This window comes from Aspergillus pseudoviridinutans, assembly GCF_018340605.1.
Source record: "Aspergillus pseudoviridinutans IFM 55266 DNA, scaffold_6, whole genome shotgun sequence".
Taxonomy (NCBI): Eukaryota; Fungi; Ascomycota; class Eurotiomycetes; order Eurotiales; family Aspergillaceae; genus Aspergillus; species Aspergillus pseudoviridinutans.
The window spans coordinates 1748225-1762950 of NW_025091286.1; the positions used below are offsets into that span (position 1 = coordinate 1748225).

The window sequence follows — 14726 nt, forward strand, 5'->3', positions numbered from 1 at the left end:
CTATCTGGACTTTATGCCTTGCCTTCCACGTGCTCGATGATTGGTTTGATTCTAGTATGGTACCTATAAAAGCGTAACACAACTTGAGATGCGTTGAGTATTGCTGCATCAACTGCAAGGGGGCGCCGACGATCATAGATTACATGTGATTATGCACAGCAGGTCCTCTGTCACATTCATGCAGATCTAATGTTCAGGCAGTTAACACAGTCAACAGTAAAGCTGCTAAAGATCAGGGCTTCTATTATCAAAGGATGCTGATACGTAAGGGTGATGTGGGTACTTGTAGCAGTGCACATTGGCATAGGTCACCTACACATCACTGTTATATTATTGTTTGCTAATGTTTTTGTATTCTATGTTAACCATAATGATCATACATGCACAAAAGTCAAGAAGATGTATATCCTGAACAGGACAGGATAACTGTCACTTCTGGGGCAAGCGCAAACTCAGCCTATCTCGGCTAGACATTTCTGATACTATAGCCATGCTATATACTTTGATCTTTTCTTCCGCTCTGGCCTATACACTGGGATTGAGTTGAGAGAAGATTTGGTTCACCATGTTTGATTGGAGGAGACCTGCCCAGTTATCCGAAGACTGCTTCCCGTTCGGCTCGAAACAACGGGAGCTTTCAACGGGCAGGAGTGTGTGCACGAGGTATATGACAGGTGGGAGTCATGGGTACTTCGCCAGAAGCCGAGCGTCGTTGCCGATGTCGACACGGGAGGAGGCAAGGAAGGATGATAGAATGCACAACGCCAGACGAGGCACAGCTATTGGATATCTTGCCTGAATGCTGTCTGTATTTAGCCCCACAATACTGTGACTCCTACCCGTTTGTTGGTCATATCTCCGAGGTCTGTTATGCAAATGTTGGTGCGTCCGACGGTGTTCCGCGCAGTGGTGCAGCTGTAGTTCTACACCTGACTTCTTTACTTATCTGCAACCACACATGTCTTTTGAACCATCCTCGACCACCATCTATAATGGTAGAACAATTCTTATCTATATGACACGTGTGAAAGAACATTCCAAGACACTGATGTTCGACAGTCATGATGTGTATCGTTCTTTCAAGTATGGTCGATGGCTTGTCTTCATCGATAAGCGTGCTGTTTATTCTGGGCGTCGATGGGCTTAGCTGCGAAGAATATATATTCCTGACGTGAAAGTAATCCCTACTCCTTCTAAGACTTCTTGGCTCAGAAGGAGCCTTCAATGGAGTTTATTGAGAAACGCATTATTTTTCAAAAGTCATATTCTGTTCTTCGAAACATTTCATGCGGAAACGCATGTCTTCGGGTAACCGGAGAGAATACCAAGGAGGAAGGCTAGAATAGTCTATGTATGTAATAAGTTCAGATATCCGTCAACAAGGCCTGCTGGCCCAATGGTAAGGCGCTTGACTACGGATCAAGAGATTGCAGGTTCGAATCCTGCGTAGGTCATTTTTTTTTTTTTTTTTTTGGCTCATTCAATGGCCCCACAGTGATTTTAACCGTCCATTAAGAACTGAATTAGATCTATAATTACCGCTTTCCCTTCATAATCAACGACTTCGAATTACCAACCCTCCTCAAAAGTTCTGGCCGGAAAAAGTCGAATCAAGCTCCATTTTCATACTTCGGATATCCGTTCCCCTTCTTCATCATCATGGCCATTCCCTCTCCACTCTTACTCTCCTGCACGCTCATTCCCAGGATTTTCTTGTAAAACGGGACCGACCGCTCCCAGTCCATCGTAAACAACATACTCCGTCTCAGGTACGGCATCGCATCAATGACCTCACCAGTACACTCTACAAGCCAACTGCCCAGCCCCTTGCCCTGGTGGCTGGAGTGCACGTAGACGTCGGTGATGTAGACAAAGGTCGTATAATCTGTGACGAAGCGGGCGATGCCGATGAACTCGGGACCTGCGCTGGCCTTGTCTGGCTGGTCGGGTGTGTAGTAGAGGCCGAAGCAGAGAGAGTTCTCAAGTAACTGTTTTAGGATATCTAGGGGCAGTGCCTTTGTCCAGTATATGTCGTCTGAAGCGAACCAGTCGTTGAGGGTTTCGAGGGGGATAAGCGACGAGTCCGTCGAGATGAAGTATGCGCCTTTGGTCCATGTTTGCGTAGGGATAGGAGGTGTTAATTGGGTCATTTTTGTGTTTGATCCAGCTGATAACAGTTATTCTGATGGAGGATCAATGGGAAATCCAACTGCTTATAATATGTGGGAATAACGTGTTTATTGGCGATGGTGACTCATAGTCCTTGATTGGAGGGAATCGCCGGCTTGGCGGATATGATGATAGCTCATGCCGTACTCGTATTTGAAGTCAAGCGGCAGATCGTTCATTGAGTTTAAGTTATTATCTGGCTGTAAGTGAGGATGACTCATAGTAGTGACCAATTTGTTTGATATCGAAGTTGTTATCATTGACGAATCAGTACTCTATTGAGCGGAGATGTATAATATGGTAGGACTTCTCTATCGTACAAAACGCGACGTGCTGCAGCCATTTACCAGCATGACTTGATTGGTTTTACTTCGTTTCTTCAGCGTCGCTCTTCCACCAGCGCCAAATTGTCTGGACCCAGAACCAGCTTTCAATAGTACCAAAGACACCGAGAATGACGAGGACAACGGTCTTGGTAGTCTTGCTCAGACCCAGAGAGTCGAAACTGAACGACGGGATTTCTGGATCCTGCGGAGGAGCACCTTGCGACTGGCCTTTTGAAGAGTTGGCATGCTTGTTTGCGACAGCAAATTGGGTCGAGAAGGATGCGATGGGTTGAGGGCATCTGCGGAGTCCGTGTTGGCGGGCTATTATTCCATGATGGATGTTCGCATAGAGAGGAAAGATGCCGCGCCTGAACGCCATGGATAATACTAGTTTTCGGATGCAAACAGTCTGTGAATAAATCCGTAGAAGCAATTGAGGTGGATGGAGAAGACGATGGAGGTTGAAATTGTCGGCGACCACTAAGGTCTCATGCTAGGATGTCTCACATGCAGCGGGGTAATGCCCGTATTGATGGAGATTAGCACCAATCATGCGAATACTGCTAGTTGGATATCCTGGTCTGAGAATATGCTTAATATTTCTTCAAGTATCAACAAGCTAGTCAGACTTGGCTTTACATTACCATGTGAGCAATACAACCACCGAGAGGGAAAGTGGACACACTGCTGCAAATCGCAGAGGCATCATCACTAGAACCCTGAAGGGAATCCGGAGACAATTCCAGCTTCTAGAGAGTGCTATTTCTGGGATAAGTAACGATTTGTCTATCACCCCGACATGGCTGGACTGCAGTGGGGATCTCGCATTGAATTTCTTTATCCACAAGGTGAACGCCGAAATGATCGATATTGGCTATCTATGAATCCCGTCGAGTTCAACACCATCTTCACCGCAGGCTCGGGAGTCGAGTCTTTAAAAGAATGTGTGCTTGTTGATCTATTTATTGGACTAGTTGCCCGGTTACCTGTAAGTGATATGCCTACTAAGGACCGGTTGCCACTCGTCGTAACGTCCTTCGGACCGAATATAAATATTTTCGATAAAAGACCACGATCAGTCTCCGATCCTGGTTATATGTTTAGTCGCAGCAATGCTATCCGCGAGCAGATCTAACAGCGACCACATAGCCATGGCATGATCATGGACTTAAAAGGCTCATTATGCTGCCGTGCAGATACGCTCCGTCAATTCCATCTCATATCAACTGAGTCAACCAGTCTTGTGCCGGGCCTTCAGAGGGCAGTCACTAGTACCAGGAAGTATATTGCACCTTAGAGGCATGAAGCTATATATGCACTAGGAGCTATATGCGTAAGGGTGTTTGGGCTACCCAGGCATAAATCAACTGGCTCAAAGAGATGACGTATTGTAGATGGGCCTTCAAGCTCACAGACTCATATAAAAGGTTTCTATTTTATAAGCAGCGTCATCTCTAAACATGCTTCCACATAAGTAACCCACTGTAGCCATGCTTAAGACCCAATGCGGCCCTATCGAGATGAGCCGTCGTAGTAACCTGGCGTCCCTAGCTCACGGGTTTGTATAGCGTATCTGCTTATACAGCTGCGTCTCAAACTCGTCGCGGAGCGCAATCACCTGGGAATCCGACGGAGGAAGGTGCTGGAAGAAGCTCGTCGCACATATTCCCGTCGTCCGATCGACCCACTGGTATTATCCGTCCCATCAGTGTTCATCGTTCTTTCGACCAGCAGACCAGAAAGTCACTTACAAAATGAACATTGGTATGCCCTCCCCACGAGACCGTCCCATGCGCACGACCATCTGGAACATCACCGACCGTTACTGCGACGGCCAGCCCGAAGTCGACTTGATCACCTGTCGTGAACGACCATTTCATTGCTCGCGCTTCTGGCATATTAATCTGCTGGTTCAACCTTATCCTCACAGCTTCCGGCAGCTGAGGCCGAAAGATCTCATCCACGCTTTCCGGTTTGATGACTCCTCGACCTCCTGCCAGAAGAGCTGACAGAAACTTGGTGAACTCGCGCGGTGTGGAATACAGTGACCCACCGCCGAGGTCATCCGGCGTAGGAAGGGGGAATATCTCTTTGGTTGGAGTTAGGGATCCGTCTCCGTTGCGGAGGGCTATCTCCACTTTTCTCTTCTCGAAGTCGGGCAGTATCTCCGGGTGGAAGGTGGTAGATTGGAGATTCAGTGGTCCGCAGATGTTCTCACTAACGAATTCCCCGAGTCTCTTCCCGGAGAGGACTTCGACCTGCATGTGCACCTGGTTAGATGCGGTACTGAATTCAGTGTTGCGGCTAGAGACCTACCACTCGCCCTGCCCAGTCGACTCCGGGCCCGTATCTCCAATCTTCGCCGGGTTCGAAGACAAGAGGGTAGGTCATTGACTCCTACAGCAAAAAGGTGGTTTTGGTCAGATCGCTTATCAGCGGAATTTGCAGAAAAGGAGCTGAGTACATAAGTTCCCTGCGTATGGTCGATATTCCTCCCATGATACGCTGCCCATTTCTGCAGATTCGGGCTCATCACATTAAAGGTGAAGCCGCTTGTATGCGTCAGGAGATGACGCAACGTGAGCTTCTTCTCCGTCCGATACACGATGGGTTTTCCTAGGAGGAAGATTGTCAGCAATGGCGATTCCATCAGACAACGGGAATTCCCGTCAGGACAATACCATCTTCATCGATCCCAGACAGGACCTCTGGCGTCGCCAACTCCGGCACAAACTGGCCCACATCATCGTCGAGTGAAATCAAGCCTCGCTCAACGACAATCATCACAGCGACGGCCGTGACGACTTTGGTCAAGGACGAAACCCAGAAGGTTGAATCTTCGGTGACTGCAGGGCCCGCAGGGTCCGCAGTCTGGGTGCCCTGAATGCTGGAACAAATTACATCTCCTTGAGCATTGTACGCGGTCAGTGCACCGGCGTGAAATGGTCTAGGGTCCTTGTTGTAGTACTTTGAAAGGATAGTATCCATAGCGGTTGTTTCTTTTTCGATAGGCAATCTTGCTTTACGAAGAGCTCGACCGTCAGTAATGTCCACTGTTTATATATGCATGGAAATTATCATCATAAATCTAGATGGATAGTAATTAATCAACAATTGAAACTCTAACCCAAAATTCCCACCAGTCGGCGTCCAAAAGTGGTAAAACAAAACGAACACGGGACCCCACTGGCACTAATCCATGACCTACATTGCCAACTGGCTATCCCTATCTCCAAGAGATAGTTTGAGGCACAACGCAAATGCAGATAAAGCTTGGCCAATGGGATGGGGTCTACTTTATTTCATGCGTCTTCCTGGCAAGACACTTTGTACCTGGTATACCCAGTCTGTGTTGTTCGGACCCTATCGACAACCGGGAATACCCTCTTGGCTAGGAGGATAATGGGCGGCGAATGTGGAACGTTGTCTGCCAGTGTAATAAAGTAAAGATAGCCTTCGACGGGGACTGCGTAATTCTAGAATATTTGTGCAATCCGCGCAAGTCAGTGCATAGGAGGACGAAGGCAACCAGTCCTGCGACGTTGACAATGTTATTTCACAACTCTGAGACACCCAAGGACAAGAAGCCCCGTGAGATTCTCTATCTGAATCAGTTCGCCAAAGGAGAGTCAACTTTCTCACTACACGTACTTGTCAACCGCAAAACGAGTCCTCAAAGCTTCACCATAGCGGTAAAGCAACCACGGCACTGGCATGAATGACAGCGTAATAAACCCCAGCACACTATTTCCCCAGCCCAGTCCCAGATTATCATACAGAGGCGCGGCAGCAAGATCCAGGAAAGCACCAAAAGGGGATCGGATGAGGAGATTAGCCGCGAGGGCGGACGCCGCCGCTGCCGCCCCAAAGGCATCGACAAGATAGATCTGGCCTGGGATAACGACAAATAACGATCCAAAGCCAATAATGAAAGTCCCGATTATTGGCACTATCCAGTGTGTATGATTCTGTGCGCTCCAGCCATACATGAAGCACCCCAATGGGGCGATCGGACCAAGCCACTTCATCAAGATAAGGCGTTGTTCAGGCTTGGCCGCGACTCTGCTTTGCGTCTGTCCCAGAAGCTTGTCGCTAAGGATGGAGAAGAGAACCAGACCGAAGAACATGCCGAGCCCTAGGCCGAGATAGGCCGATCCGGCAGTTCCAGCGTCGAATCCGTACACCCCTTGAAATACTGAAGGGAAGGTGGTGAAAAGTAAGAAGATGAGGCCGAACATAATGCCAGTATATAGCGAGATAAGTAAGACGATCGGCGAGAAGATCAACAACTTCACGGGACGTGTAAGGGCATGCAACAGCATCTGGCGGGGTGACTCCTGTTGTTTTGTTTTGGGATCGGCTATCCTGGCGTTTCCAGCTCCTCTGAGCGTCCGGTCTGCTTTTCGATTCAGCAAGACAACGGCGCTCGTCTCCCGCATACAGACACCGGTGGCGATACCAAGGGCTCCGGACTGGCGGTAAACTTGGTTAGGACGTATATCATACATAGAGACAATTCACCTTACCAATATCAGAATGATCCGGAGTGTCCAGCGCCAGCCTGCGTATTGAGAGACAAACCCTCCAATGATTGGTCCCAGCACCTAGGCTCCAGAAGTTCCTGTCAGCATGCGGATTACCAGTTGGAGCTATTCAAGGTGCGATCACGTACGGGTCCTAAGATTGGGCCCATGGCAAATAACCCCATAGCCTTTCCTCGTTTCCGGGGAGGGGTGACGTCCGCAACCGTGCCACCTCCGATACTCATAGGCCCTGATGCGGCACAACCGCATATAAACCGGAAAACCAGGAACATGGCGACATTAGTGCTGAAGGCGCAGCCTGCTGTAGATGCAAAATACACAGTGTTGCAAAGGTGGTACAGAATGAGGCGCCCGTATAGCTCGGACAGAGGCGCGAAGAGGAGAGGGCCAAAGGCAAACCCGAGCACGTAGAGGCTAACCGTCATAGCCTTAATAGTTGAATCAGTGACTCCGAACTCTTTGGCCAGTTGTTCTGCCCCGGGAGCAAACATGGTGGCAGCCAGGTTTCTTGAACAAGGAATTAGCGACAACTTACGGTCATAAGCTTCGGGCGATGGCTGTGATACTTACGCATTAAGCGTCAAGAGGCTCACGATTATGATGTGCAGGTTTCTTTTGTAAGACGACCAGTTGAGCGGATTCTCGGGGTCATTGGGACTGTCCCAGCCAGTTGTCTCGGGTTCCGCAGATTCATTGTCCATTTCGTTTGTGACAGGTTGGATGCTCTTTTTCACTTCTCTGCTCTGATGCCGGATAGCCTTGATGAGACTTGCAGTGAATTCAGAAGATCCGATCTGGATATAGTTCCAATTTATATAAAGACAATGGGTAGACTCGTTCCGCATCCGGAAAGGACACTTAGCAGAAGAACTACTAGCATTAGCGTGTTTGAGTCCTTCTGCCAGGATAAAGCCCTGCGTCTGCTCCGTCATGACGGACGCATTGCTGGACTGTTGGCGCGGATCATCGGAGCGGAGTATCGGGGCGGGCCATCGGAACGGGCGACAGTAAAATCATAGTACACCAGGCCACGCTAATAGCCAAGAAAACTTGGGTAAGACACAGGGGTTGTCACCTAGACGCGGGGTTAGCCTGAACTGTCTGAACATTTTCACTCACTTCCTGACCAAGCAACTTCAAGCCAGCTTGACCATATCTGGCCCGTCAAATCAAGCTACTGACCCGTGGCTTCTGGCAATAGTCACCCGGATTTATCTTAATGTTTGATTGGCTCCATCAAAAACATGGCAGATCACGAAGAACCTCAACTTCCGGAATGGGGTCCAGGCAAAACAGCAAGGGGCAGAGCACGTCTACCATCTAGCAGGCGTCGAGAACGACCACCGCTTTCCTGCAATCTCTGCAGACAAAGGAAGTGAGTTTCCATTTTCAAAAGCAATCTTTTGGCTTGAAAGCAACATCTTATTCTTGTCCGTTCGCAGGATCCGATGTGACCGACAGCAGCCGTGCGGGAATTGCGCAGACCGAGGTTTAAGTCTTTCTTGTACTTACATCTCAAAGCCAATTGAGGCTCACCAGCGACGACCGAATGTCCAAGAGAGGATTCAGCAATTAGAAAGTCTGGTGGTCAGCCTGATGCAAAGCGGGTCAACGAGTAACTCCAGTCAACCCCCTCCGGCTACTTCGGCACATCATGATTCTCCCATGACTTCGAGGGATCGATCATTTTCTGCTTCCCCGTACGCAGACCTCTCCAAAGGGAACTCGCCAGCATCTGATTGCGGCAGCTTGCAGCTGACTCAATCGAGTACCAACTATGTCAACAGCGCTCATTGGGCCGCTATCCTTGATGGGATCGCTGATCTGAAAATTCTACTCGACGAGGAAGAAGTGCAAGAGAATACCCAGCTGGATGAGCCCTCTTTTGCACAGCGGGGCGGTCCTCAGCTTCTTTACGGGTGTACAAGTCTTCTGACGAAGGAAGAGATCCTGGCGGCAATTCCAGAGCGGCCGGTTGTTGATCGATTGATTTCAGGCTATTTCAACTCTTTCGATATGTCCCCAGGTTAGCACACTCCCGACATAACTGATATACTTTGGCCTGATGAAATATCAAGCGGTACTGCACAGTGTCGAGTTTTTGAAGGAGGTATTGGAACCTCTTCCCAACTAACGTGCTTACGACTAACGGCTTAATCCAGTATGAAAGATTCTGGCAAAGCCCATCAGAAACGCCAGTTATATGGCTGGGCCTCCTGTTCACTATAATGTGCCTTGCAACGCAGTTCCAGAAATTTAGGTTAGATCCGGGCATCAAGACGCCCGCATCCTCGTTACGAGAGCATGACCTTCAATGCAAGATTGAGGCTTTCCGTCAGAAGATCGTGCAATGCCTTATACTGGGAGAGTATGCCAAAGGGCCCCCATATGTGCTCGAGACGCTTATGTTGTATATTGCCGTGGAGGTAGTCCTCCGGAGTGACGCTGAAATTGGCATATGGATTCTCCTGGGAACGATAGTACAGCTGGCAATGCATATGGGCTACCACCGGGACCCGCATCGCTTCCCCAGCATGTCTCCCTTTACCGCGGAGATGCGCAAGCGCGTCTGGGCTACGGTCGTCGAGCTCGACATTGGAATCTCTACTCAAATGGGCCTCCCTCGACTGATTAAGCATTGGCAAACTGATACAGGAGAGCCGTCGAACCTTCACGACAAGGATTTTGATCGAGACACGGTTGCTATGCCGTCTTCGCGTCCCGAGACCGAACTCACACCCATGCTCTTCCGTCTTGTCAAGGCAAGAATGACGACAACAATCGGCTTTGTGTGGGATCTTGTGACAGACACAAGGCCATGTCCCTACGCGGAGATAATGAAGATGGATAGCATGCTTGAAGATGTGCATAGTGCAATCCCACAATGTCTCCAGTGGGTTTCTATGGCCAATTGCATCATGGATTCACCGCAGGTAATCATGCAAAAGGTGTTCCTGGAGATTATGTTCCACCGTGCGCGAATTGTGTTGCACCAGAGAAACCTGCATAGCTGGCAAGCAGACACGCAGAATGATTACTCCCAGCAGGCGTGTCTAGATGCTGCGCTCAAGCTTCTCGACTACCAGCACGCCCTCCAAGAAGAGACGCAGCCGTTCTGCCGATTGTACCAGGAGCGATGGCGCGTCCATTCTCTGGTTAACGATAATTTTCTGCTCGCGACTAGCATCCTGTGCTCCTACCTACAGCGAGCTGGTGCGCAAAGTAAAGGAGGCGCAGGCGCTGTGACCGGGGAGACCATCTGGACGTCACTCCAAAAAACATACAACATTTGGGTCCATTCCAGCAGTTCTTCGAAAGAGGCACAGAAGGCAGCGAGAGCTCTGAGGGTCATTCTCGGAAACCGCAATTGCTTCAGTAGCAACAGTGCAAGTGACGAGACAAACCCTTTACTTTTGCAGATTCCACCGGCATCATTTCATGATGATCCCATTTGTCCGGACTCGGAAGGTAAGTGCAGCATAGCTTCCATACTTGACTTTAGTCTAAGGCCTCACAATTGTATGTTCAGGGAGTCGCGCCCGTTTCAACATTCAATTCCCCGTTTTTGATGCGACTGCGTTGGCTAATTGGTCTATGGTAAATGATGACATTGAAGGCTTTCCGTTCACGACACCTGCTTCCAGTGTCGACTGGCAGATGATAGACAGTAAGCCCTTTTGTATCCTATTTTTGTTATTATTTGATTGACGAATACCAGCCGCGATAAACGGTATACAGAGTCACGGTGGAGAGAGTCCTCAGATTCCAGACATCGCTGCAGGACGTTAATCCCATGGAATTCATATTTGACCTGGGCGGAGTCTAGGATGACAGCGTGGCATATATTATGGAGAAACTACTTATTTAGACGCAACTATTGGAATTCTCTTGTCTAGATGATTTGTGTAATGAAGTTAAGTGGGATTTCGATCTTCGGAGAAGAACGCCGTGGCCGCGTCTATGAAAAGCGGCACGACAGAGATGAGGAATGCGAACCCTATCTCTGATTAAGCTTAGTAAGGATCTGGGGGATGCGTTTCCTTCTCATGTCTGCTGGGGCTATAAACATGTCGATATGTGGTTCCTGGAATATTTAGTGGACCCTGGAACGTGTGGTCCGCTAAACCTTGAATCTGTGCTAGGAAGGCATTTTGAGACGGCGTAGAAGAGGTCTGGCTGATGCATCTCAACATCTCTTGTATTGACCAGGAGGTACATGTTGAAGAGCACCAAGTGTATGGCTGGCCCGTAAGAGATGCATGGACTTGCCATCGCAGGTGGACGGGTGGCAATGCTCAAATGACTGGGAGCTCAGCTCATGGTAGCAGTTGGTAGAGAAGCATTTGGGGGTGGTTGTCATGTACTCAGTCAGTCGGCTCCAAACCGCAGCTTTCTTCCAGAGTTACAGTAACTAGTGCTTTGTACCGGCCATCGTCTTGCTTTTCATCTTATGATGTTATAACGAGCCCGATCTCAATACTCAACGGTCCACTATCTCACGCTCCGGGCATTGATATTCCCACTCTTAGCTGTTTCCTGGCCTCTAAGGCTTTGTTCCCATGGAGTAGTTCCTCAAGAACGGGAACCTGTAGCCATATACTTGGTCCCACAATATCGTGGTAGATGGTCTGGTTTATGCCCGCTGCGATGCCATCTTTGCTGTCAGGCAAGGGATCCTACTGTAGTTGGTCTTGCGGCAGGGAGGCCTGCTGTGGAGATAAGGAGAAAGCCGTTGTTGGATCAGTGAGTTCTGTAAACAGGCTCTACGGCAACTATACTAAAATCTATGATACCAGTACCGCTTCTCTCTCCAACATAGGTCTAGCAAAGGTACAGAGCCCTCTGGCAACTCTCCTTATAAACCTTTGTCCTTTAGCAGCGCAATTAAATGCTTAGCGACTACCTCACCCACGAGCTTATACCCCTCGGCAGTTAAATGCAGCCCATCATCCCAGATCTTCTCCCTGGACTCCTCTGTGGCGTTGTGATACGGAAGTTTGCCGTGCAGGTCAAATGCGTGGCTATTAGAAGATTAGCCGGTCTGCACTTTTCCCATCTTGATTAAACTCACAATCCCTCGGCTTTATAAGCGAGTATGGACGAATTCACTTCATTCCTCCTCGTGTCAAGCGTTGTACTGACAACAGCACATTCAGGAATAGTCAGGGCGAGAACATTTGCGCCGTTGTGGAGAGCTACCTCCCACACCTCTTGCAGAGCAGGGTATATCTTCGAAGCTTGATAGCCTGTCCCGAGATCACTGCTGATATTAGCATCGGGATCCTCCAGGGGTAAAGAAGGAAGCAAGCATACTTGGTTCCCCCGAGAATGATAACCCAGTCATAATTGGATCTGTCAACTGTAATTGTCAGACTCAGCACTGAAAAAAAAAAATGGAATCAACACACATTTTGCTTGAATTCGAGGCAGAAATTCTCCGGCAGGGCCAATGACCAAATCACCTGGAAGGCCGTCCTCGTCGATGATGAATGTGGTGGTGGGAAAGGCTGCTTGCAGTTTTTCTTTCAGTGTCAAGGCGTATGGATAATAGTCGCATCCAAAATGGTAGTATCCGGCTGTAAGGGAGTCCCCAAAACAAAGTATCGAGAGTTTCTTGCCCATCTTGCCCATCTTGCACTCCTAACCGGGCCTTTTCGCTGGGTTCCAAAAACATGAGATCGAGTGTAGGGCATAGATTAGGCATCTCATCACTTTACATACCCCGCGCCCATGTGACACGAGAACAAAATACGCCAGACCTGAAATAGCAAGCACTTCTTTTATGCCCCGTAGTTCCTCTATGTTGGCCATTCCATCATTCATAGGAGACTAGGATGTAAGCTTCCGCGAACAGAAATACAAATTCAAATGGGGAACATAATAAGAAATATTGAAAACCTCTCAATCAGGGTATCGCACTAGAAATGGCAGGTCAACTGGTAAATGCCCTCCTCAGGACTATATGCACTCGGCCAAACTATAGTCCAACATCCATATCTCGGCCATTTCCTACTTCGTTTCAGCTGGCTCATCATGGCTGAGTACCTCAAGCAATTGATCCGCCGTCAAGTGATCCGAGACATGCTCCATCCGATGGACATAAACACACTTGCCCCCGCGAAATACCCATTCGCCGCCGTTCTGTGCCCAGCTGCCCCCTCGAAACGCCTGCCACCCACTCCGAAACATTTGCTTGAATGTCTTTCCAAGCGCACTGAAGAAAGGGATCTGCGCATAAGAGGGCGATTGAGTCATGTGTGACCTCGTCCTCTTCATGTGCAGCTTCTCGTAGATCGTCCCTGTGGGGTCCGTGTAAATGGGGAACGCGGCTTCTGTCTCCGACACATAAGGGACGATGCGCTGAGAGTCACCGCAGCCGATTATGATGAGCTGTGATGGGCCGGTGGGGTTGGGGAGGGTCGATAGGACGGAGTCGGTGAGACGGCGCGAGGCTACGCGAACGTATTCCTGATCGTAGGCGCAGAAGAAGTGGCGGACTTGAAGATGGTCAGCATATGGGAAGGCTAGGTAGGCAGCGTGAGTAAGAGACATACTGAAAATCACAATGGTTGTGATCTGGCCTCCTTTCCCGGCGACTAGCTCGCCGAACCGGATCGGCTGGCCATTTTGGGATTGTAGTTCGAGCTCGTAGGCTTCGGCGAGCTCTTTTGGCTCTGGAAGGTCGTCACATCTGGTTATAGTAGTGTCACTCATAATTCAGGTGGTCAGGATGCGGGTTACGTTGATCGTATCGTCATCTCCATGGATTTGCGGGACGGTATATGAAGAGAAACCATTTGAATCATCCGATTCATAAGCAAAACTATGGTCATCTGACCATTATCAATTCAGAAATGCAGTAGGTATCGGGTATAGTCAGAATCACAGGGCGTAAAAGAAGGTCGTGATGTCATAACATTGTTTTGACTTTCCACGCGAACCAAGGGGGCGGGTATTAGATCATGTCAACTACAACAGAACGGGAAACAGCCTGGCTAAAAATATGAAAGCTTATTTCTGGGTCTAGGCTCTTGGCAGGTTCAATCATGAGAAGCATATACAAGTGAGTCTATCCATGTTATACCTTCAACATGCACCTCGATGTAGGTATAGGACTTCACGCTCCCTATAATTTTGATGGATATTAGTCAACCAATGACGAACCACGCTGTAGTACCACTCTTTAGTCTCTTGATGCCAAATGGTCCTCAGTTTTCTATTCATCATCGTTGCTAATCAACTGCTACTAGAGTGGACAATGGGCATCGTTTCCGCAAAGAGTAGAAGATAGACCCATCCGATGCTTCTTCGTGGCTCGAATGAGTCGATGGATCGAGGGCGTTTGTGTGAGCTGCAATGACATGGAAGTGTCTCTCAAAGTTACACATTTTGTTCTTTAGAAAAAGTCCAAAATTTATAGCTCTTGTCTTACGTGTCTGCCTTGGGTCTATTCTACGCAAGATATGTACAACCTCATTACGCTGCACGTCTTCTCATAATCAATCCGAGCCAACATCATGACAACAGCGCAAAGCAGAGCGTGCGTTACTACCGAACCAACGCAGACTAGCGTTGAGCGTTGTCCATGCTGTATCGTTGTCTAGATGCCGAGGGGCGACATATCTCGGGCTCCTGCCATACTGAATTTCTTCATCAATGGCCCAGAGACTTGGCCATTCGCGCAGTT

The 14726-nt window shown here is 48.9% G+C and overlaps 7 protein-coding genes and 1 non-coding gene across 8 annotated transcripts; 2 read left to right on the plus strand and 6 right to left on the minus strand.

Annotated features, from left to right (window-relative positions):
- Nucleotides 1-1382: 1382 nt before the first annotated feature.
- Nucleotides 1383-1454, plus strand: Asppvi_009033. Its single transcript has one exon. It is a non-coding gene; the product is annotated as a tRNA-Arg (tRNA).
- Nucleotides 1455-1610: 156 nt separating this feature from the next.
- Nucleotides 1611-2150, minus strand: Asppvi_009034 (GNAT family N-acetyltransferase; the record flags this gene model as incomplete). Its single annotated transcript, XM_043304895.1, has 1 exon — nt 1611-2150. One exon carries the CDS (start codon nt 2148-2150, stop codon nt 1611-1613), a length of 540 nt encoding a protein of 179 aa, XP_043160830.1.
- Nucleotides 2151-2535: 385 nt separating this feature from the next.
- Asppvi_009035 (uncharacterized protein) lies at nt 2536-2874 on the minus strand (the record flags this gene model as incomplete). Its single annotated transcript, XM_043304896.1, has 1 exon — nt 2536-2874. One exon carries the CDS (start codon nt 2872-2874, stop codon nt 2536-2538), a length of 339 nt encoding a protein of 112 aa, XP_043160831.1.
- A 1173-nt stretch (nt 2875-4047) lies between these two features.
- Asppvi_009036 (serine hydrolase domain-containing protein) lies at nt 4048-5483 on the minus strand (the record flags this gene model as incomplete). Its single annotated transcript, XM_043304897.1, has 5 exons — nt 4048-4182; nt 4247-4753; nt 4812-4892; nt 4960-5111; nt 5177-5483. 5 exons carry the CDS (start codon nt 5481-5483, stop codon nt 4048-4050), a joined length of 1182 nt encoding a protein of 393 aa, XP_043160832.1.
- A 653-nt stretch (nt 5484-6136) lies between these two features.
- On the minus strand, nt 6137-7740 carry Asppvi_009037 (MFS transporter; the record flags this gene model as incomplete). Its single annotated transcript, XM_043304898.1, has 4 exons — nt 6137-6967; nt 7022-7099; nt 7168-7546; nt 7610-7740. 4 exons carry the CDS (start codon nt 7738-7740, stop codon nt 6137-6139), a joined length of 1419 nt encoding a protein of 472 aa, XP_043160833.1.
- Nucleotides 7741-8704: 964 nt separating this feature from the next.
- On the plus strand, nt 8705-10828 carry Asppvi_009038 (fungal specific transcription factor domain-containing protein; the record flags this gene model as incomplete). Its single annotated transcript, XM_043304899.1, has 4 exons — nt 8705-9065; nt 9305-10507; nt 10569-10706; nt 10758-10828. The coding sequence occupies 4 exons, from the start codon at nt 8705-8707 to the stop codon at nt 10826-10828; spliced, it is 1773 nt and encodes a 590-aa protein (XP_043160834.1).
- A 1066-nt stretch (nt 10829-11894) lies between these two features.
- On the minus strand, nt 11895-12670 carry Asppvi_009039 (SGNH/GDSL hydrolase family protein; the record flags this gene model as incomplete). The annotated part of the gene is made up of 4 exons (XM_043304900.1): nt 11895-12060; nt 12111-12299; nt 12353-12398; nt 12448-12670. 4 exons carry the CDS (start codon nt 12668-12670, stop codon nt 11895-11897), a joined length of 624 nt encoding a protein of 207 aa, XP_043160835.1.
- Nucleotides 12671-13048: 378 nt separating this feature from the next.
- Nucleotides 13049-13753, minus strand: Asppvi_009040 (peroxiredoxin-like family protein; the record flags this gene model as incomplete). Its single annotated transcript, XM_043304901.1, has 2 exons — nt 13049-13536; nt 13594-13753. 2 exons carry the CDS (start codon nt 13751-13753, stop codon nt 13049-13051), a joined length of 648 nt encoding a protein of 215 aa, XP_043160836.1.
- Nucleotides 13754-14726: the final 973 nt, after the last annotated feature.